At 42.9% G+C, this 24946-nt stretch overlaps 1 protein-coding gene across 2 annotated transcripts in view; it reads right to left on the reverse strand.

Moving 5' to 3' along the window:
* UVRAG (UV radiation resistance associated) overlaps positions 1-24946 on the reverse strand; it is a 112213-nt gene that overhangs the window by 38054 nt on the left and 49213 nt on the right. For both annotated transcript variants that reach the window (XM_061629051.1, XM_061629050.1), the window contains 6 exons: positions 11718-11823; positions 8668-8794; positions 7830-7914; positions 5559-5646; positions 4381-4441; positions 2488-2653 (listed from right to left, as the gene is read on the reverse strand). In XM_061629051.1, coding sequence (XP_061485035.1) covers positions 2488-2653; positions 4381-4441; positions 5559-5646; positions 7830-7914; positions 8668-8794; positions 11718-11823 — 633 coding nt within the window. The remainder of the gene's footprint in view (positions 1-2487; positions 2654-4380; positions 4442-5558; positions 5647-7829; positions 7915-8667; positions 8795-11717; positions 11824-24946) is intronic.

Raw genomic sequence — 24946 nt, forward strand, 5'->3', positions numbered from 1 at the left:
TAAACCACCCTGTTCAGATCTTGTAAGTTCAGGTCTGTGGCTTCCTTTATGGAATCAATCCATCTCTTGTTTGGCCTTCCTCTTTTTCTACCCCTTCTGTTGTTCCCAGCATTATGGTCTTTTTTAGTGAATCCTGTCTTCTCATGATGTGCCCCAAGTATGATAACCTCAGTTTCATCAGTTTAGCTTCCAGTTATAATTCTGGTTTAATTTCTTCTAACCCCAATTATTTGTCTTTTTTGTGGTCCATGGTATGCACAAAGCTCTCCTCCAACACCACATTTCAAATGAGTTGATTTTTCTCTTATCTGCTGTTTTCACTGGTAGACAGATAATGGGAACTATACTCAACATCTGGAGGGCCACAGGTTAGCTACCTGTTTAATCAAACGTCACCTTCGTGCATATGCACCAAGTTACAGTTTTAACTCATTTTTGTTTGGCCAATACAAAAACAAAGTGAGTCCTAGACTAGCAGAGACCCCAGTCAACTAGCAGCAGGGGCGTATTCTTAAGTAAATTTTCTATATTTTATAAGCAGCTGTTAACAAGGAAATATAGTAAATATATAATATTTAAAGTACTTGATGAAAACTACTCACACACACCCTGAGGCACCAAGTGGCCTGTGAACACAGAGCGACAGAAATTTATGAATGAAATTAGCCTTGTAATATTACATCAACAGACAGGCAATAAAAACATGGAAGCCAGGCTTGCAGCTAACTTAACCATGACTTGCCCATTACGCTTTCTTAAACGTCTACATATGATCTAAGAGGGCTGCACAGCGACCAGCAGCACACAATAATTTATACCATATTTCATCTCTAGTAGTTGTGGAGAGTTGCAAGTGACAAGACCTCAACTGAAATCTCTTGCCAGCTTTATTACCCAGTCTTGCTAAAATGCAGGCAGAGCTGTTAGCCTTCAAACATTCTGCTTTCAGTCAATCCCCAAGTGACCTACCACAACGCCCCAGGGAATAGAGTGGCTACTCTTGACCAGAACATGGGAGAGTCTGGGAGGGTGGTTTGTGTTTTTGACCACCATGCTGGACAAAGCATGGGTCAACTTCTGCCCATCAAACCTGGCCCACAATCATGCTGCTACTGACACTATGACAGTCTGACACTATGCCCTTGGGTGTGGATGGTACTCATTACAAACAGCTGATGGACCGTATCAATGCTTTTGATGCCATTTCATAGGAATCCTCAACATTCCATAATTTATCAGTCACTTGTTACCCAAAGGTCTCCAAATGAAATACACACCAGTCACAGGAAGCTCTGACAGCACACTAATACAAACAGTTTTCTCTGATGCACCTCACATTATACTGTAGACTGGAGCAAGGAGGGTGATCCCTGTGGATGGGGACATTGGTGATGAGGAAAGAATGACCCTGCCTTGCCTCACATTGTCCTTCATTACACATCTGTGTTTAAAAGGGAAATCCAACCATTGTTAAGCGAAATCTTTATCATACTGCCAATACACAGCAAAACGATACTTGCTCAGCTCAACAGTACACAAAGCACTTTAACCAATCTTGCAAACCAGTCTTGGTGATGGTGGTGAGAAAGAGTGTTATTTTATGACAATAAAGCATTTTTTTTGTAAAAGCACACTAACATAAAACCCAAAACACTTTGCTCCCTATAGCACTATATCACAAGAATGAGGATAGCAATTTAACAACATGGAAGCAATGGGAACATTTCTAGAAAGGTTTGTTGGAAGTGACTTCTAAATTCACCCTCCCCATCTTCATATCTTATTTCAACAGCACACACTGCTTCTGACCCTAGGCTCTCCTGCCAAAAACATACTCCTGACCAGTTAAGAATGTTTGTGAGTATTCCATAACACAGAAAATGAGGTTAAGCTCAGGTCCATACCCAATCTCGCAATTTTAAAAATCGGGTTGGAGGTATTACACAGATTGCAGTTTCCCTCAATTATATGATTATATAATAAACAGTTTTATGATTTTATTCTATGTATTTGATACATTTTAAAAGGCTTTTTGGCACACAGTTAATATCACATTTGTCTGCCCTTCCTCCAAGTATCTCAAACAGCTTATCTGGGGATATCATATTTTATCTTCACAAGAGCCCTGGGATTGGAACCCAGAACTTTCCAGTCCAAGGACATTAGACACATTCTTCAACTTAAGCAGTTGGGGGGTTACTTTCATAGACTCAAAATGGCTCAAACATCGAAGAGAAAAATAAATCTAGGAAAACAGCTTCAATTTTTGTTTGAATTAAACCATGTATGAAATAGTGAACTCTGTCAGATCTGAGTGCTAATATTATTCAGCCCCCAACGGCTCACAGAAGATTGAGAGAAAAGCAAGACTTCAGGCACAACTACGGATGGACATCAGATCACACTTGAAAAGCAAGTTACTCTGATCAAAACCTGACAACTCCTCACCCACCACCACCACCACCAAAAAAAAGCCCATACACTTACTCTCTTTCTTTCTCAGTCAGTTTATCGTTAATATTATCTTTGATTGCAGACCTGGAGCCCTTGTGAATTATTGGATACCTGAGAGGCACTTGTAGAAAGAAGGAAATCATGGACACCAAGTGAGCAGTGTAGCCCAGAGCGACAGCATTGCTACCATCATCCTTTGCTGTAAAGGAGAACAAGCACATAGTTCACAGTCATGTCACCCAATAGAAGTCTTCATTGCAATGCCCTGAATTGGCTATTTCCTACTGTAAAAGCTCTTGATCTCTGTAGCTGTTTAAAAAGAAAATCCCTGGGGTATAAGCAATTAACAGTGCAGAAAATAAAATCAACTGATGGAATGAAACTGAGCCAAAGGATGGAGGGATCTTATTGTGTTACTTTCTACACCTTCCTCCTCCTCCTCCTGATTCCATGCCAAGGACAACCATACCCATCCTTTTCCTATACCATCCTTTCCAACACATCTGTCACCAAGAGGAAACTTTCCCCAATTCCAACCAACTCTCCCCACCAGCCCGCAGCCCTAACCCTCACCCTAACCTTAGCCCATGCATTTGAAGTCCTCCAGCGGGACCTCCCTCCTTCAGCCCACACACTGGGAATCTATCTCCCCCTGAGAGAATACCGCTCATTCTCTCTGTTTCTCTCACTCTTTTCCATTAGGGCACACGAGCTAACTTTCCTGGCTAACAGATGTTCTCTTCTTCCATGAACTTTTTTTTTTAAAAAAAGAAAGAAAAAAGAGTCTGAGAATGCCTTAAGAGATGGAAAAGCAGAATCAGTCGCACACATGAACTCATGCCAAGCATTTGGTAAGAGGAGACAAGACATGCAAACTGGGGGTGGTGGCAGCAGTATTTGCTCCCTTTATATAAAACTTTTTGCTGTAAAACTGGGGGGGGGGAGGAAAAGCAAAAACATGTATTTCATTACAGCAAACTATTTTGGTGTCATGAATTAACCCCATCCTCTCGTCTAAATCTAAGTTGCGATAATCTGTCTGACTTTAACTTCCAGGAAATCGTATGAAAGGCACTCTTTCAGTGCAATTTGCCAATTTCATTTCGCCACATTCAATTTTCAGCTATGCTATGGGGCAGCTGACTTAAGTTTGCTAAAAACACACATAATCACTTCATTGGCACTATAGAACAGGGACAATCTAAGTAATGGGCTATTAAAATGTTCTTGACACAAGGGGGGCAGTTGAACAGGATTGTATGGCAAAGAATAGTATTTATTTATAAATATTTTAAATTTGTACATAAGAAACCCCTGATTTAGACAGCTATTTATGCCTCCACATTAGCATCCAACCTTTCTCAAGGTCAGTTCATTCAAGCATACTTATGAGAAAACAGCAGCATCACATGACAGCTTGGTAGGTTTTTCTTGATGCTTGAGCACAGAACCTACCACTGGGCAACCCGAGCCCAAATAAAATTGCTTCATGAATGAGGAATAACAACATGGCAAACTGCACAGCCAATTCAGAGTTCAGCCAGATAAACAGATGCTCAGTCTACACTATGGACAATAAACATTACTTCTACGTGAACAGGAAGAAACATTTTAAAATAGTGGTAGTTCTTTCCTCCACTTTCACACAACATAACTAAGGTACATATAGACAGCTGAGCTAGTAGGAAATGTTGTAAAGTAGTAACAATAGCAGGCTTGCAAAAGCTACTACAAAAAAAGCATAAAGTGATTCGTTATTTCAGGTTTTTCTTAAAATAGGAACATCATGAAAACCGTCTCCTCCAAAACATCAGCCTTTCCTTCCCCCCTCCCCACCCCAACTGATTTTAGAGTCTGGGTTTCTCCACTGGTATGCCTGCACAGGGCAATTAGGTATCAAAAGCAAGCAAGTAAATACCCAATTACCTTGGAAGTCTTCAGAATTGGGCAATTTGACTCCACAAATAAAGTGATCCTTTTGATCATTCTGTAGATTTAATAGCAGAAAGTGAGGTTGGAAGATAGCCATTTGAGAATAAAAACCCAAGTTGTAAACAACAGAATCAAAAACTTCACAAGTAATGGGAGCAGACAGGTCTTCGTATATGTGTCACGAATGTTTAGAGGAAAAGGTAGTCAGAAGAAATCAGAAGCCACTTTTCACTGTAATGTTCTTGATTTGACAGCAGCCTTTCCCCCTGCTGTTTTGTCAGCTGCCTTAATTACTTATATAGATGGTCATATGATCCCTCTCCTTGCCTGAAGGGGTTTTCGCTTCTGAGGATTCAGGGTGGGCCTACAGGATGATCTTAGCACAGAACCTTTTAAGGGACATAGCTTCTGTCCCCAGCACCCCTCAGTTGGCTCACCAACAGGGCACAATTGCTAAATCTCACCCTACCCATAGTGTAGACGCATCCTTGGTCCGATTCATGACCAGCTCATCAATATGTCCATGCCAATCAGCAGCAGTTCTCCAGTGCCTCAAGCTCAGTTCTTTTCCAGCCCTGCTACCAGAGTTCTTTTTAGCTGGAGTTACTGCGGGCTGAAGACAGCTGGTATAGCACAGTGGGGAGAAGTGCCTGGCTGGGAGTCCAGAGTCTGTGAGTTCAAATCCCCGCTCGTGTCTCCTGGGCGTCAAGGGCCAGCTAAAGATCACCCCACAATGAGTGGCTCAGGGGTGACGTGCCCTGCCACCTGTGCAGCTGTGTGCAAGCTGCAGAGTCCCAAGGAGCCCAGTTGCCGACAAGGAAAGGACTGGCTTGTGCAGCTGTGGCAAGCTGAGCAGGCCCTAGCCAGCTGGGGAGTACTAGCCTCAGAGGGAGGCAATGGTGAACCCCCTCTGAATACCGCTTACCATGAAATCCCTATTCATAGGGTAGCCATAAGTCGGTATCGACATGAAGGCAGCCCATTTCCATTTTTCACTGGGGGCTGAAGCTAAGAGCATTATGCATGCAAAGTATATGCCCCGACACTGAGCTATGGGCCCTATCTGCAAGAGGATAAAATATTTTGGGTTTGACATTGACTGCTCCCCAAATGGAAGTGATATCCTAACTGAACTTCCTGAAGCTGACATTACTAGAGAATGTGAAACTCACCAAATCAATAGGATAAATATAGGAAAGCTCTGAAAGTAATTGCCTGCATCTGATGGTGAGTTGTGCGTTGGTCTTCAAGAATTGCTCTCTGGTGAAGGAGAGGGAAACTGAATGAGTACCTGGAGGAACTGTTAACACATATTCTTCCCAATACCCCATGAAAGTAGGAGTAGCTTAATAGTGCCAGTACTGCTGGGATATACAGTAGGGCCCCAGTCATACTGCAGGTTACATTCCAGGCCCCCACTGAAAAGCAAAAACCACCAGAAAGTGGCCCCCTACTGTATTCCAGCTGCTGGGCTCCACCTGACAGCGATCACCTGGAGCGTGAGCTCCCCGTACTCCAGCTGACAGCAATCAGATATAGCGAGAGATTCCAGCACGCCAGCTGATCAGCTGTAGCACAGGGAGCTCCAGCCACCACGCTCCACCTGACAGCGATCAGCTGGAGCGTGAGCTCCCCGTGCTCCACCTGACAGCAATCAGCTGGAACGCGGGGAGTTCCAGCCTCCATGCTCCAGCTGGAGCTCCCCGCACTACAGCTGATTGCCCCGCTGGCACTGCCGTATTGGCGGAACGCCAAAAAGCAAGTCGCCAAAAAGTGGGGCCCTACTGTAGTGCACTACATGCATGGCTAAAGAGGAAACCCAACTTTAATAAAAGCATGTGCCTTCCATAAAATACAGCGGCACAATGATTGGAGGAAAAAAATGTTAGGAGTTTCTGCCAACACCGTCTCCAGCCCTACTGAAGTCCCCTTGCGCTGTACCTGCTTTCTCCTGAGAGGAGGCAGACAGAGGGACTAATTGATGCTGAAAGCTCACTCAACCTGGGGATGGTTCATGGAATAGTAGAGTTGGAAGGGGCCTACAAGGCCATCAAGTCCAACCCTCTGCTCAATGAATAAACTTGCAGCAGCATTGCGCGTCATCTTCAAGTCATTAGGCCTGATGAGATCTCTCAATAGAGCAGATCTGAGGACAGAGACAACTGGTTTTCTCTACAAGTTTCCTCCAGGGAGCTGCATCACAGAAGGAACTACAGATATGAACCCAACTGGCCAGAGGAGATTCCAGATCAGCGGTAGAAACAACTGCTAGGTTCCTCTGTCAGTCATGAGAACTTGTCAGCAAAGCACTGCTCTGTGCATGTGACAATGGGCAAATGAAGAAACAGTGGATTTGTCACCTCATCTGCCAGATCCTCTCCGGTCACCATTCTTAATCCATAACAACTTCTCCTACTGAACACCTTAACTCTCAATAGGTAGTGTCAATTATAACCGAACCCTTCTCTAAGCCACATTGAAAAATGTAATTTTCTAGACCATGGGATCAGGTTTGGATTGGCTATGGCCAACTACTCTATTAGGATGGTCCATCCCTAAAAATCTATGGAATCTGAGGGATTCCTGAATGCTCTGGGATAATTTTCCAGCTGGCATGGCTGGCGCTCCTGTCAAGGCCCTTGTCTCACTGTCGAATGATGAGATGCATAGGATTACCAACCCAACTGCTCCCGAGTGCCCTCTATGGCCTCGAGGAGCCTGGAAAGTATCCTGTTTTTCTGAGGAGCTCCTGTCAAGGAAACAAATTGGATGACAAGTGGTATAAAACTCAGAGTATGACAAAACACAGGTGAGAGCACACAACTGTGCCAACCCTGTGGCAATGGTGGCAGCAAAGTAGTCTAATTTTACAACCACCATTGCATCCTCAAATCGTCTAGCCGTATTTTTCCAGGTTGTGAAACACTTAGAGGGCAGAGTTCCTTGTATTTACTCTGAGTTTGACAGCAGATCTGGGAAGAGATGTTTAAGAGCATGGTGCAGTCCATGTTTATGGGATTAATTTCAGTCACTGCAACCTGAGGATGTGGACACTTGTAGGGACCAGGCCAACCATGTGCTATCTTGCGCCTTGCCCTTTCTGGCTTTTGAAGTTTAAGAGGGAGAGGTTGACTGAGTGGGCAATGCCATGTTGAAGGAGGGAGTCATGACCACTGCATGAAGGAAATAATGGGACATCCCCTCCTAAAAAGGCTCTCCCTGGACCCAGACGTGTTGGATAGCTGCAGATGTACCTGGATGAAGTGGATTATCTAGACCCATTTCAGTCTGGCTTCAGGCCTGGATATGGTACTAAAACAGCCTTGCTTGCCTTGATTGGGACATAAATCTGACAAACGAAACAGAAGGACAGCCTTTCACCACTCTAACCAACCTGACTATGAAGATGGTTGAACCGCCAAAAAGACCGAGACTCTTTTTACCTCTTAGCAGTGCATTCTTTTCTCAACTCTTGCAGAGGTTCTTTGTCCAGTCGAAGCTTCTGATATTCTTCCTCAAATGCATTTCCTTCCAAAGACATTTTAGGAAGAGCATATCTGATTATTTCTTGTGCTTCAGCACTAAATATTGGCAACAATCGCAGTACTATTTTTGGAGTAGTTTTTAAGGAAACAGCATATGTGAGATAGTTGTAAGGCCTGCTTTATGGTGCTAAGTGCCTTGCAATTGTCTGTATTCTCACAAGTGGGAAAGAAACATTTGCAGATTACCCTCATGCATTGTTGAAGGAGGGGTTGAACCCTAGATTCTCAGCTATTTAACTATGCACTACACAGCCTTTTTACTAGTCATTGTGATCTCCTCTCAGAATTATACCAGCATTGCAGAAGATGTGCTTTTCAACATCTTTCATCAAAACTTATAAATCAATGGGGGACTTCACAGAATATAGGATTTGGATACCGTAGGACAATTGTTTGGAAAGTACTACACATCTCAAACTAAGAACTGCATCACAGTGGCAGCCTGTCAGAAGGGGGAAGCCACTGGCCTGCTCTCCTTATGCTACAGCACCTCAGTGCAGAGGGCCATTAACTCAGCAAGCATCCAATGGCACGAGGGACCAATAGGGCCCTACCTCATCCTACAATGATGCTCCTCAGTCCAAATAACTCACTGCTCGGCTACAGATCATGGGGCCCTCAAAAGGTTCGTCCTTTCTTGACCACCTACTTGTCTGGTATGGGACGGCGGCTGCTATGTTGGTTGTATGTGCAGTATACAGAATAATATCTAAATAAAATATAACTTCATGCTTACCTCTGTCAAATAGCACACTTTGTTCCTTATGTAATAGGGCCACCTCTCGGCCCAGGGCTTTCTTCTGCCTCTCTAGCTCGTTCCGAAGCACCAAAATCTTCAACTGTAAACACTCACTCTCTTTTTTCTATTAAAAAAATATATGACTGCTCAATAAATATGTTGACCTTTCTGACTGAACTACTGCACTGAACACAACATAGGCTTAGAAAAGCTTGAGAAATACATTTGTGAAGAGCTCATACCAAATTCTTCATGAGTAGAGGGAGCGCAGTCTCCTGAAGCATCTGAACCAAGGCCAAAGTCAATCCAACTTCCACTACAACGTGCCATGGTTTGGGAGCAGTACAGACTCCCACAGTGCATTAGCTATCGAGGTTAGTAATAACCACATGCACAGAAGCACACAGGGAGAGAAGTTCTAAGCATAAATCCTGTCCATCCCACCAACATCTGACGTGCATTTGATGGGAACTCAAGAGCACGCCATGCGAGTTGCTGAACCAGGGGCACTGAAACTCCCTTCCAAGGGAGGCCTGCCTAGCCCCTCACTGATGTCATTCTCCCAGCCGATAAAAAACTTTTTGTTTTATTACTCAGACAGACAAAAAAACTTCCTAACTGCTAGAGTGGTATGACAATGGAACCAATGACCTAGGGAGATGGTGGGCTCCTCCAACACTGGAGGCATTCAAGATGCAACTGGACAGCCTCCTGTCAGGGATGTTTTAATCTGGATTCCTACATTGAGCAGGGGGTTGGACCTGATGGCCTTATAGGCCCAATTCTACAATTCTCTGCCGCACTGCACTTTAAACCTGATCTTTAGTTTACAACTTAATATGATTTTAACTGGCCATTACCATTTGGTTGTTATGGAGTTGCTGTTTTAATGACTGTGTTGTGGAATGCCCAAGGTGGCTTATACGGAAGTGCAGGATGATTAGTTTAATAAGTGAATTAGTAACATAGTAATGCAGTCACTCAAAAAGCTGTACTAGGAGCCCCAGAGGGATGCAGCAAATCCCAGGGCTCCCCAACAGAGACCTCAATGTCCCACATCCTAAAGCTGCAGCCTTAGCCACACTTGCATTGGGGGAACCACCATCAAGCTTTATCTTTACTCATGACAGAGCATCTTTAGGCAAAGTCTGAGATCTCCTGCTTTAACTCTGCCTCTTGGTTCTTTCCTCATTTTGCAACATCTGCACCCGCGTTTTCATCCAGTAAAGCTCGGGCAAAGAATGAAGCTTTTGCAGTCCGTGAATCTCTTCTGATATGAAGCTATTCATATCCTTTCTCTCCCTGCTTGTACAATGGCAAGCTATATTCCCATACCAAGCACTTCACATGCTAACTTAAGATGACAGGCTTCACTTTACCTGGGAGACTATGGTGAGCATAGAGAAGAGTTTTTTTTAAAGTGATAAGAAAATGTGGCTTTTGTTACATTATTGGTAGAGGGCTTATTGCAAATATGAATCTATGTTCTGTTCCTAACTTGTATCTGAACCCAAGAGAGAATAATTGTCTCAAGACACTGGCCCTGGCGCTGAAGAAAGAAAATTAATTTGATGCTGAAAGAGGCACACAACTGTAGTAACCCTCTGGCTGGAGAGATAGCGAAACTCCTGATGTTCCTCATCATTTGAAGTAAGCTTTATGGAGGACTTCAATTTTCCATTTTGTGTCAAGCCTTTGAAGTTCATTGAAGAACCTCATTAAAATAAAACGCAGGACTTCCTGATCAGAACCAAGCACAACATCATGAAGCGAATCAGACACAAGCAGATTGGATTTTTAAAGTTAACGATACGAGTCACCAGGTACCTGCCAGGCTAATTACCAAACTAGGTCACTAGCTATACTGGTCCCCATTTTAAACCATACTGGGTCCTTGGACATTATTTGATGCCAATAGTTTGCTTTATTCCAAACTCGTTAAAAAAAGAGCCTAAGTTGACAATTAAAATGTTTGTCTCTGTGCCCAAGAATGCAATTTAAATGCAGTTTGCTCAACCTCAATAGCCTGGACTGTCAGGAAGCTCAGCTTTCACACTCAGCCCAAACAACTGCAAGGTTCACCCACACTTTCCAGTGGTAGCTCATCAATCCCAATCCATAAGAGTTTGTTTTTCCTGGTAGCCACTTGTTGCGCATTTACCACAGAGCCAATGCCAATGTGCTTTATAACTGCAGAGGATCAGGAGGTCTAATAATTTAGTTTTTCCCTCTCAGCCATTAAGGCTTAATCTAATACATCAAGATGCTGGACTTTCCAGATAAATATTTTCATTTAATAATAAAAAGGAGTTACATGCAAGAGTGACGGTGTTCGAGCACATTCATACATCTGTAATTATTACATAAAGATATCAAATGATTTCTTCTACATTTGAGAAATGCGACATCATTACAGATCAAATCACTCCCAGCAATCAGGGCACTGTTGAGGAATACAAAGAATTATCTATTTTTTTCCTCCTGAATTCCCTCCATAGATCATGCCTCAGTAAAAAAGAGAGAGATGCTGTAAGTTATCTGCACAAAGTGTTGGAATGCTGTTGCTGCATCCTTATGTTCCATAACCTAAAATTTCCAAACCTTTTACAGTTCATATATTCAGGATTTGACAGATATTCCTGAATTTTTAATTGGTTACAAGTTTGTAACTTTGCCACCACTCAAGCCAGGCACCTAAAATTCCATTATACAATACCTCCTAAGTATTAACCAACACATACACAAAAAACACCTGTGTTGGCTTCAAATTTTTAATAGGGGCTATAGGGACAGCAACAGTGGTTTTGTCCACCAGCTCGCTCTTACATAAGCCAAGACGTAGGCACGGGGACGGCAGAGCCTGCACTGAAGCTTCATCCTCCCCTCTAGCAACTGTTCACACCTCTCTAACAAGAGACCCACCTCATGTTTTGAAAGTCCTCGATTATATGAACTCAGCTTTTAAAGCCGTGTGCATACACCCCGTTAACATGCCCCGTTGTGGCATCTGTATAACCCAGAGAAACAAAGACATCCTTGGAACCTACCAGCTCGTTGCTTGTAGATGTAAGCCTCAGTTTCTCTTCAATCTCCCTTCCTATTTTCTGAACAGTTACCTGAGTCTGTTTAATTGCACACTGGGCCCGGTGGAGCCTGCAGACAAAAAACACATACAAGAGTTAAAACAGCTTTATAAATAATACGACAAGATTGAACTCACTGGAAGCTACCTTCTGAACGCTTAGAAGTGCTGTAATTATCCTGTCATTTGTTTTAAACTGAATATTGATTTTTAAATTGCTGTACCCCCCCCCCCCGGGACCGTGTGGTGAAGGTCAGGTAAAAAACAGAATAAATGTTAATAAAAATGCTAAATATTACTACTCTTACTTTAAGGGGTAGTGAAATTCATCTGAAGCTGCTAGCCATCGATGGCTTCGAGGAAGCCAGTCTCAACTAATAATTTGCTTACAGACACTTTTGCAGGTGGGCATCACAATATCATCATGTGGCAAAGCATTCCACAGACTAGTTGCATATTGCCTTTTGGGTAGTCTTCCACTGGTCTACAGTGTATTGTCAATGGGATAAATTAGGTTGGAGCAAGCGCTAAAGTTTGACAGAATAATGCTCTCCTCTTTGTTCCCACTGGCATCAACAGAGTGTTTACTTATAAATATAACTGGCAAATTTAAAAGCTGGAAGTATGACTCTACACCTTTCTTCACTGACCAGGACTACCTTGGAGCTATTGAATTGGTACAGGCTCAGAGACAAATCACATAATTTCTAATGCACCTTAAACTAGCATGAGCCTCACTACAGATCTGTCCGCTGAGCAAGTCTCAGGAGTATCATTACAGTAGAATTGTTCCACAGTATGCTGTTCAGTAAACTGGTCCCTACTGTTTACAAGATGACTGACTAATAGGGTCAATAAGGGAACACACAGAATTCTCACTCAATCCCACCACAAACAGAAAACAAATGTACTGAATTTTTTTAGAGGGGGAGCGTATCAAACCCATCCACCTAAAACTGTTAACTGCTCAGGTCTCTTCATCATAAGTCAGTTCAATCTAAACGACTGAGACAATTCCAAAACTCTATGAGCCCCAGAGCAAAATCTGGCAATCTGCAGACAATGAGATCTAGTTACTATTACAGTCAAATGGATCGCTTTAAAATGTTCTCTCCTCACTTTAATGATCCATAATTATGTTTACTCCAAAATTCTATGAGCACAAATGCAAAAGCTTAGCCTTTGAATTTCTACAAGAAGCAGGGACAACTAAAAAGGAATTTTCTCCATATCCCATTTTGTGGGGGAAACTTAGCAGCAACTGTTTAAATTAAGGCACTTCTGAAAAATTGTAGTCCATTACATCCAGATCCAAGAATACCCAACTCAAGTACACTTAGAAAAAAGGAACTTGCCCTTTTATTACAGGATGCGACATCCCTAGACGAGAATAAACTTCCTCCCTCAAAAAAAGAAAATTCCAGAGAGATGATTTAATTATGTTGTTACGAAGATTTCCCAGTAGTGAACGCTTCTATTTAAAACAAAAACAAAAACACCAGCCACCAAACTTATGCTATTCTGTTCCATAAGTAATCTTGTCAAGAAAAGAACTTCAATATACAGATGATTCATGACTATAATTAAATGACTAAAATCAACCATTTGGTAGTTGTAACACTGAAACTTGCTGCTCCTTAAGGCTTTTAAATTCAAAAAAGCAAAGGAATAGGAGTATTTTCACTCAAGGTATACTACTGGAGGCTTTCAGCCTACTCTAGTGGAGTCAACATCCTTCCCACACAGACAACACAGAGGAAGAAAGTTTGGACAATGCAATGGATCCAAAAATACAACTGCCAGGGTGCTAAGTTGGACTCGCATGTCAGAACATGCATCTCCATTGGTTACCAACTTCATGCCAGGCCCAATTCAAAGCACTGGCTTTGACTTTTAAAGCTCTAGTTGGCTGCCTTCTCTCCTATACACCTGCCTGAGGATTGAAGTCAATGTCAGAAGCCCTGCTGTGTCCCATCAGAAGTGTGGCATATGAGCACAAGGGAGAGGTGAAGGCCTTCTCTGTTGAGCTGTAAAGATTATGTAACACCCTCCCGAGGGACACGCATCTTTCAAAGGACTTTCTTTGGTGCTGCATTTGCATAGTGTTTTATTTATTTTTATTTATTTAGACAATTTATATATTGTGTTTCACATCTATGAGAAATTATCAACGTGGTTTACGTATAAACATAATATAATCATCATAATCAATATCCAGTTATGAAACTTATTTTAAGTATTGGTTGTTGATGTTTAAGGGAATTATGTTTTTCCCCAAATTCCAAGGGCAGAAATATTTTGTGATCCTCTTCACCCTATGATAGCAAGCTAGGTAATCCAGCACAAATGGATCCATACCCACTCAGATGTCTATTTATCCACAGACCCAGCACTGGGATGACTTAACAATTAAGTGACGCCCTTAACACAAATCAGAGCATAAGCTAATCATTATTTAAATGCACAAGGTTCACCGTCTACCCCAAGGGTAGCCAAAGTGGTGCTCTCCAGATGTTGATTATCAGGGATGGTGTGAATTGTAGTCCAATAACATCTGGAGGGCACCATTTTGGCTCTCCTTGGTCTACTCTCCTAAAGAATATTATCCAAGTAGCACAGTAACCATGTGGTAGTTTTATTTTTATTTGTTTTATTTAACAAAAATTTATACGCTGCTTCAATGTAAAGACCTCTAAGTGGTTTACAAAACATTAAAATGATCAATAAAACAGTTAAAAAGAAGTAATGAAAAACAGTTTTAAAACAACTAAAACAGCTACTAAAATATTAAAACAGATTAAAACATAGCATTTAAACATTTAATAGACTATTTGAAATAGCAGCAAACTAAAAAGAGATTAAAACGCATCCACCTTTATGGAGTCACTGTTAGGCAAGCTTTTTTATATATATAACCCAGCACAAAATGAGTATGCTTCAACAAAGCAGATTAAGGAAAATAGAATGAGAAATCAAAGACAGACACATGAAGCTGGCTTACTGAATTCATTGTTGTTTTACAAACTTATAAACTGCTTCATAGGCTGAAGCTATCATATCAGTGTATAAGATAAAAATGAGATAAAATACAAGCAGTGGAAGTTCTAAAAAAACAATAAAACATTCCTACAAACTCTAAAACCAATACAGTCATTTCTAGAGATGTACAATTAGTATTCCATAAATGACTGGGCCACACCTCAGGCAAAGTCTTCTTAAACCAGCCTTTCCCAACTAGTGGGCCACCAGATGTTGTTGGACCACAATTCCCATCTTTCCTGACCATTGGCAATGCTGGCTGAGGCTGATGGGAGTGGTGGTCCAACAATATCTGGTGGCCCACTAGTTGGGAAAGGCTGTCTTAAATCAAACTGTCTTCAGTAGGTGCCTAATCGTCATTAGGCACCTGTCAGCTAGCAACCAATTCTAGAGAGCTGGAGCTGTAATGCTAAAAGCCCGATTTCTAACACAAACTAAGCACACCTCTGGGGCACGTGTTACTCTCAGCAGTGCCCCATCTAAAGAGCACAGTTGCCAGGCAAGGATATATGTGGAGAGATAATCCCTTAAGTAATATGATCCCATATTAGGGCTTTAAATGCTGAAAACAAAACTTCGGTGCCCAGTAGCATACTGGAATCCAGTGCAGCTCCCTCAGCCAAGGTGTTATAAGGTGTCAAATGGATAACCCAGTCATTCTGCACTGGTGGCAGCTTCCAAGGGAAGCCCAAGACAGGTTGTATTGTGGTAATGCAATCTTAAGAATGCCAATGCCAACACCACAGTGGGCAAGCTATCTCCGTCCAGCTTTCTTACCAGCTGAAGCTGTAAAAGGCTCTTCTAGCCACTGAGGCCACTTGACCAGGAGCAACCCCAGACTACGTACCATTTCCTGCAGAAAGAGTGCAAGCCCATCCAGAACAGGTAACTGGTCTCTCCCCCAGATCAGGGATCACTCATCCACAGGACCTCTGTCTTGCTAGAGGGTTTAAACCCAACATTTATTGGCCTTCATCCAGCCTACCACTGAGACCAGACATTAGTCCAGATCCCGCATGGCCACACCCAATTCATGTTATGGAGAAAAAGAACTGTGTGTCATCAGCATGCTGGACATTTTGCTCCAAAACCCCTAAAGACTGCTCCCAATGGCTTCAGATAAATATTAAACAGCATCTGAGGAAAAAATAGAGCCATACAGCACACAGCAATTAAAATGCCAGGGGGCCAAAGAGCATTCCCAGAATGCTAATGCTACTTCCCAGAACCAAATCTGCAAGTATTTATTTTATTTATTTATTTATTTGGGTTTGTATACCGCCCTTAGCAAAATAGCTCTCAGGGCAGTTGACAACATGAGATAAAATACATAGATCATAACAATAAATCACTAAACATATACAATACAAAAGAAAAAAAGTACAATGAAACAAAATAGGAGATAATTAGGATTAGTGTAACACGATTCAAACGATACGATTAAAATGATTAAAATGCCTGGGAGCATAAAAAGGTCTTTACCTGGCGCCGAAAAGATAATAATGTAGGCGCCAGGCGGACCTCTTCGGGGAGGCTATTCCACAACTCGGGGGCCACCACAGAGAAGGCCCTAGATCTAGTAGCCACCCTCCGGGCCTCACAATGAGTTGGAACCCGGAGGAGGGCCTTTGATGTCGAGCGTAGAACTGGAACCACTGTGAAAGTGTCTCGAACACCCATCCCACAGATTCTGTCCAGGAAGATACCATTGTTAGTGCTACCAAACGCCACGGAAAGATTGAGCAGAAGAAGGAAGGTTAGATTCCCCTTGTCCCATTCCCAATAAAGGTCTATCATCTATCAGGGCAACCAAAGTCAATTTGGTCCCAAAACCAGGTCTGAACCCAGACTGAAATTGGTCTACACAACTGAACTGGTAATACATACAAATAAGACTATTAACGTTATAAGAGGTCTTTGCAAGAGTAACAAGGTAATGTTCCCCTTAACCAGAGGGCAAGGCTTATACCTCTCACAGAAGATGTAGAAAACGGGGTCCCAAACAGGCAACACGTCCTAGTTCTGTCTCATAAGAACAGACACACCTTTTTTTAATTAAAAAAAATACCACTGGTTTCATGTATAGTCCCCCCCCCCAAAAAAAAATCTGCAAGTGTCTCAATTGCAGTTTCAAATTGGGCAAAGACTTGGGCCTGGTCTACACATGGAGAACGAGGTGGTAGAGAATGGGCTGCACCACTTAATGCTGCAGGCAGGCAACAACATTTTTGAATGCTCACTTGCATTAAAACTCCCTGCAAGGAAAAACGCAGTTGTTGTTTTCTTGCATGACTCTAAAGCATCATACATACATTAAAATAGAAATAATGAGCAAATATTGAAAGAAGGGAGATACAAAGAACATGAACTGTTCCAGATTCCAATTTTATTATTGTAGTAGGCACTTGGCCATTATACAGATTCAGCTATACAATCAAAGAAACAAATCTTACACATTAATAACATTTCAGAAACTGCTACCAGGAAGGAGCATTTGACATATCAAATCATGATGCCAGAAGAAAGCTTAAATCCCTATTGCAATCCATTTCATTTTTATTACTAGTTATTTATTAGCACACATTTCTCATTCTAATAATTGTTCTCTTCTAAATGTAACATACTCAACAGTGCCTTAGTAGGAACAGCAGTCTATCTCAGGAAGATAATCCATTTTATGAGCTTACAAGACAGATTCAGTATGAAGATCTTTATACACCTCAAGCATAACATGAATGAGGATGATGAGCGGATGCAACTTCTTCTAGGGATACCCTTAGTTCCACAAGGTGTAGAAAGTTCAGTTGGGTCCCAGATTAGGCTGTTCTACTATTTCTTGTACTGTTTTTATGGTGTTTTATGTTTTCCTGTGTGTACTGCTGTACACTGCCATGTTATACTGTATGAACTGGCAGTATATAAATACTTTTAGAAAATAGTAACAAATAAACAAAGGGAGCAGCAACAGCTACCTGAAGCGTGTCAAAATGCTGTGGTAAGTTTTGCCCACTCCCCAAACCCAAACTATTTGATGCAGCACAAGACTCTCTCTACTACACAGATCTCCCCAAGGGAGAGACACACACAGCCTTCACATTTGGGATGCCCAGTCCTGCAGCAGCAATTTAAACCTCACTCTTTATGCTACACAGAGGTGTTGTGCCCTGCAATGAAAAAGCACAGAAACAGGTTGAAGTTAGCAAAGGATGATTTATGACAGCTGGGTAGTACAAATATCTTCCCACTGTTTCCTGAACACATTTTGGTCCTTCAAGGAAATGGAATTGTTTTTTTAAAAAATGATCCAAGAATGTAGCAATTTTAGAGGCATTAGAATTACTTCCACAACTGACATATTTCAGGTTCGGAAGCCATTCTCCCAGGAGGTCAGTCTGCCAGGTGACCCTGCAGCACAGCTCATTTGCTTGATCCATTGAGGCAGGCTGTTATTTATAACACATAATAGTGCTTGAACTGTGCAAAGCGCTTTAGAAACCTTATTTCATTTATCTTCATGAACCTAGGAGGTAAGTCAATATCATTTCCATTTTACAAGTGGGGACCTGACAGAGATTTGTCCGGGGTAACTCAAGTTCACAGCTGAGCTGAAACTTGAACCCAAGTCTCCAACTTCTAACACTCTACACACAGGACCACCTTGGTGTCTTCATCAAGCTCTTTCTTATTCCTACCAGACAGCTATTGCACAGTGCCCACCTGCCTTTTCTCTGCAGAAGCCTAGGCAAATCCAGATGGGAAATATCTGGGAAATGGATCATGATCAGGGCATTTCCTGCAAGACTGCAGTGGCTGAACTAAAATCTAGGCTCAACCACTGTAGGACCCTGCCAATGCTAGCAAAAGGCACTCCAACGTTAGAATATTGTTTCCATTAATGCCTCAGCTGATTTTTTGTAAGAACAGCCCAGTGGCTCGAGACAAGTATTCCACTACAAGCAAGAGGCAGGAGTTCCAGGTTTGCTTGATGGTCTGAAGTGCTTTCAGACCCTGGAGTCATAAAAGCCATGCCTTGCTGGTCTAAGATTTGATTATCAGTGACGTGGGAACCACACCTGCAGTGATATAAAAGAAAGCTGCCCTTATGTTTAAGGGGAAAAAATACCAGCAAAGTAACGATGGCCCGTCACTGCAAGAGATGCACTCACATATGTCTCTGCTACCAAAACTGAAAGCCACTCATTCTACTTGGCATCCACAGAATGTTGTCCCAGGAGGTTGTTCCAAGTGGTCCGAAGCCTGGTCGGTCCAGCTGCCCAGGAACCCATGGAGCACTCTAAAGCCTCCTGTGACGCATTTGCAAAACATTTTGCTGATAAAATCGATCGCCTGAAGAGCGTAATTCCGCACGCCGTGGACACAGGAAGCAGGCCAGAGGCGATCAGTTGCGATCCAGTCCTGTGGGATCAGTTTCAGCCTCTTCCCTCTGAGGAAGTGGACAAGGTGCTCTCTACTGTGAGACCGACCACTTGTTTGTTTGACCCTTGCCCCACGTGGCTCATTGTGGGCTGCAAAGAGAGACTGAGCGAAGGGATCATGGCGGTGGTAAATGCTTCCTTGGAAGAGGGTGCATTGCCATCCGCCCTCAAGGAGGTGGTAATGAAGCCCATCTTGAAAAAACCCTCCTTGGATCCCCAAGATTTAAACAACTTTCGCCCAGTCTCCAATTTACCATTCTTGAGCAAGGTGATCGAACGTGTGGTGGCCAAACAGCTACAGACACACTTGGAGGAAACAGATTACTTAGATCCATTCCAATCGGGCTTCAGGACTGGATATGGAACTGAAACAGCCTTGGTCGCTCTGGTGGATGATTTAATGAGGGCGTTGGATAGGGGAGAACACTCCTTCCTCGTAATCCTGGATCTCTCAGCGGCTTTTGATACCGTTGACCACAGTATCCTCCTGGATCGCCTGGAGGGAATGGGAATTGGGGGCACTGTTTTACGGTGGTTCCGTTCCTGTCTCTCTGACAAGCACCAGAGGGTGGCATTGGGAGAGGAGGTTTCAGACCCTTGGCCTCTCAATTGTGGTGTGCCACAGGGTTCTATCCTCTCTCCCATGCTGTTTAACATCTATGTAAAGCCGCTGGGAGCTATCATCAGGAGATTTGGGTTGCAGTGTCACCAATATGCGGATGACACTCAGCTCTATCTCTCATTTAAGTTCTCACCGGAGTTGGCTGTGGAGACTATTTCCAAGTGCCTGGAGTCTGTAAGTGAATGGATGGGAGGAAACAGGCTGAAACTGAACCCTGACAAGACCGAGGTACTGCTTGTGGGAGATAAGAGAAGGATAGGAGATATTGACCTGACGCTGAACGGGGTTAGATTGCCCCTGAAGGACCAGGTTCGCAGCCTCGGGGTCATTCTTGACTCCCAGCTGTCCATGGAGGCTCAGGTGTCAGCAGTGAGCCGGGCAGCTTGGTATCAATTACGTCTGATACAGAGGCTGCAACCCTACCTTCCGGTCCATCTGCTCCCACAGGTGGTGCATGCCCTGGTCTCCTCTCGCTTAGACTACTGTAATGCGCTCTACGTGGGGCTACCCTTGAAGACGGTCTGGAAATTACAACTGGTACAGAATGCAGCGGCACGGTTGATTAAAAACAGCCGCCGGCGGGATCATATCACCCCAGTGCTGGAAGATCTGCACTGGCTACCAGTTGTGTACCGAGCCCAATTCAAGGTGTTGGTGTTAACCTTTAAAGCCCTATACGGTGTCGGTCCAGTTTATCTAAAGGAGCGCCTCCAGCATCACCAAATATGCCGCCTGACGAGATCTGCCTCACAAGACCTTCTCTCGGTCCCACCAGTTAAGACAGCTAGGCTGGTGCGGACCAGAGAGAGGGCATTCTCAGTTGTGGCCCCCACCCTCTGGAACTCTCTGCCATACGACCTTCGCCATGCCCCCTCCCTGGTAGGTTTCCACCAAGGATTGAAAACTTGGTTGTTTCAGCGGGCATACAAGTCTCCTAGATAATTTTAGTTTACAGTGTATAGATGTAGGTTGGTGGATTATAATTGTTTTATATGTTAAAACTGTATTATATGTTGTATTTTTAATTATGTACGCCGCCTAGAGTGGCCGTTCATTCAGCCAGATAGGCGGCCTAAAAATAAAATTTTATTATTATTATTATAGAAGGCAAGAGACAGACAGCTAACCCTTCTTCATCAATCTGTGTGGGACTAACTGCTACGAGGCTCCTCCTTCACAGATCAGGAACCACTGGGCAAGGAAGCTATGCCTGGTATCCTGTGCTTACACGCACTAGGCCATTTCTGTCTCCCTTCCTATTGCAACCCTTTGTGCCCCCTTCCCAAAACTGCTCCTGGAGCTTCGGAGGGGAGCTGTGATGTACCGTAAGGGACTGTTGCCAGAAAAGGAAAATTAGCAAGTTACACCTTGCAGGAGCATTTTCCTGCAAGCATGAGCATTTCCCACACGCATACAGAGCATTGTACACAAATTCTGAAGTTGCATTGCCTCCCCTCTCTCCCCTGTGCTGCATCTGTTAAAAAACATGTCCTTGCAGTAGGAAGCTTTTAGATTCTTTACATGGCACTTTACAGCCATTCACTGCCACCCTGTACTTTGCATTAAGAATTTACCCTTTTAAAAGCTATTCATCCACATGGCTTAAATTTTTCAGAAAGAAGGGAAGCTACGCAGTGTGTACAATACATTAAACATATATGGGGAGGAGCAAGGGCACATTTAAAGTAAGTTAGCATTGGATTTTGAATTAGAAAACTGGAGTCCAAAACGCAACTCCTCCCCCAGTATTTACTGGGTGGCCTTGATAAGACATTCTCTCCAATCTGTTAGGGGCAAAGGGGGGAAAACAAGAGTTGCCATAAAAAGATGAGAGCAGGAGGACATTTACACCATGTTTTAAACACTACATAAATGTATTTAGCGCCTGTAGAACTTATTTTCTGCAGACTGCCTCAGAATTATCTACATGCTGTCCTTGCAGCACAATGTAGTCACCCAAAATGCTTTTGCTTTCAATAAGATTTTTAAGAGTCCCTATAGATCTGCAATTGCATTTCTAAAGTCAGCCTTCCTCACATTTAACTGTCAATCATGAAAATATTACTCTCTACTTACCTATAAATACAGAACCCAGCTAGCATTTTCAAGCCAAGATTTCCTGAAACATATTTATGTGCAGATTCAAACTGCGCTGCCAGTTCCAACACAATAATTCCTCTTGCAACTTACCTGAGAAGTTCAAGGTCCAGCAGCATTAGATGTTAAAAAGGATCATTCCTACCTCTCACCCCACAATCGAGGCACATAACCCAATACCGTTGCACTGCACCGAACTGCAACAGGCGCTCCTTTATATAGTCAGACAGTTATCCTGTGACTAAGAAGAGGTGAGGTGAAAATGAGCCAAAGGTAATCAAGAGCCTCTGGTCACCTTTTCTTCATTTATTTATTTATTGCATTTGTATACCGTCCCATAGCTGAAGCTCTCTGGGCGGTTTACAGACAGGGCCTTCACAGTAGTGAAAGAAGAAAAAAAGGGGGGGGGAGAACCCCAAAATGCTTGAAAAAATGTTTATTTTAACAAAAGCCCAACGCATTTCAGCCACTCAGTAGTTTGGCCTTCGTTAGGGGTGGAACTGGTCTAAAATATTCTATTCTAGCAAATCTGCTCAAAATGATAAATGACCACACGCTTCACAGTAGTGGCCCCATGAATGTAGAACTCTCTTACACAATTGGGTGTATAACTGTTTTCCCCCGAAGCAGGATTGTTAAAGGCTTTAACAATTATTCCCTTGCATTTTATGTTGTGCACCGCCCTGAGAGCCTTTTGGCTGTGGGCGGTATAGAAATCGAAATAAATAATTAAAAATAAAATAAAATAAAATTTTCTTTGCATTTTATTCTATTTGCAAGACTTTAGTATTCAAAGATTGTAGAATAATCCCCAAACCTGAGTTTTAGTTTGTAAAGTGCTTTTTCAGAAACTACTCCACTTCTCAAGCTCCAAAAGGCACAGACACTTGTCGTAAAGATGCAGAAAACAGGTACAGCTTGAATCAAAGTTTTTGAGTTTCCTGTGGTAAACATGACTTAGAGGCCAGTTGGTGGCCATCTCAGATTTGTATACATTTACCCAACTTTTCATAAAAACAACCACATCCTGACATGTTTGGCAAAGTTTCCATATGATTTGCCAATATCATTCCAGCAGGAGACTAAAAATAGATGCAACTAAGGCAGAGCAAAGGAAGCCTTGCCGATACCCATTAAAAAAAAAGAATGTTACAGCTTGATGCCCTGAAGTATCAAGCTCCCTCATTGCCAAGATCAGTTTTGCTTATTTAAAAGATTTTTATTGCACTCTGTCCGCATGCACAAGGCAGCCAACTTCCAGAAGACATGTTTCAAATCTCTGGATTCTCATTCCTTCCACTGTTGCAGATTATGCCATGTGAAATTATAATTTGGGTCACAGAGTACATTTTCTTTCTAAACTTATAGTCATCGAAAGCTCTCATTTCAGTAACATCTGAGTCTCTACACGCACACACTTTCTGATTTGACTGATTAAATGAAGTCAAATTTAAAATTGAACCTTACTGCATTCACTACATGTGCGTACCGCCTTTCTTCCCAAGAGTAGGGGGGACATGCGTAGGCTTGTCCCATTCCATCTTTGTAGCAACCTTGCAAAGCAAGTAATCCCAACAGAATATGTCTTGACCACCAGTAAACCCCACGGTTTACGTGATCTCTGCCTTGCCTCAGAGCAGCTCTGGACATGAGTAGTATTGCCCGCTAGAAGCCCTGGTGTGCTCCATCCAGCTGACAGCACTTCTCCATATGCTGCCAAAAGTTTATTCCTTTAGTTGGTGCATCTTAATAGTGGTCCTGCTGGGTCAAATAAAAGAAGAAGACTGCTTAGTCTGTCGTTCTACTACCACCACAGTGGGCAAGCCAAATACCTCCGGGAAGACCACAAGCAGGGCAGGAAGGCAATAGCCCCACCCACCCGTGCCTGAGAAAAACTCATACTGCCTCTGAACATGGTGGTCCTATAGCTTGGGAGTGCTCTGGTTCTGCCATTGCTCCTTATGGCAAGTGTGCCAGCTGTGTCCATTCCTTGAGCTATCAAGACTTGGCCACACTCAAACACACATTAGTTATATCTAGACTGAAATTCTGAAACGCGATGCACCCGGACCTGCCTTTGAAGACCATGCAGAGATGTCAGACAGCAGAAAATGCTGCTGCCAGGGTTTTAACCAGCACCAAGGTTTTGGATCATTTGTTCCCTTGCTGTATCAGTTGAATTGCTTGCCAGTCTGCTTCCAGGTCTAAATGAGAATTCAAAACAGACCAGTTTGACTGGATGACCACTCCCAGCCCTAAATTCAATTCTAATATAAGAGAAGACTTTCTTCCCATTATGCATGATTTTATAAACACTCTCATTCTTCCTCAACAGGAAAGCATTCTTCCTCAATTCTCTTCAATAGTGCTTTTTATCACTTTATCCAGAAGAGATGTTAAGCTGACTGGCTTGTAATTTCCTAGGTCTCCCTGGATTCAATTTTAAAACTGGCATTGCCTTGCAAAGATAGAAATACAATGAGCCTCACCTATGTCTGGAGGAGTATGTCTTACATCACACTGTCACAATATTTGTGCACATCGCCCAAAGATTTACAACACACAAAAGAGGTCTAATGGTTTTAAGTTGCAGGAGCGTAGATTCAGATTGGACATTAGAAGGAACTTCTTGACAGTAAGGGCAGTTCGGCAATGGAACCGGCTGCCTAGGGAGGTGGTGAGATCCCCTTCGCTGGATATCTTCAAGCAGAGGCTGGACAGCTATCTGCGGGAGATGCTCTAGCTGTGGATTTCCTGCTGTGAGCAGGGGGTTGGACTCGATGGCCTACAAGGCCCCTTCCAACTCTAGGATTCTATGATTCCAGATTGTCACAAATATTGGGCCCTGCCCATCCAATGGCTGAAGACCTCAGGTGAGGTACCAGGAAATGCTTTGTGTTTTGTAAAACCTTGCTAAAAATGTGTCCTGCTGCACCAGCCCAAAGGGGAAGGTATTTGACAAGGGGACAAGGACTCACATCAGTGCACATATAATTCTTG

This window comes from Rhineura floridana, chromosome 5 (genome assembly GCF_030035675.1).
Source record: "Rhineura floridana isolate rRhiFlo1 chromosome 5, rRhiFlo1.hap2, whole genome shotgun sequence".
Taxonomy (NCBI): domain Eukaryota; kingdom Metazoa; phylum Chordata; class Lepidosauria; order Squamata; family Rhineuridae; genus Rhineura; species Rhineura floridana.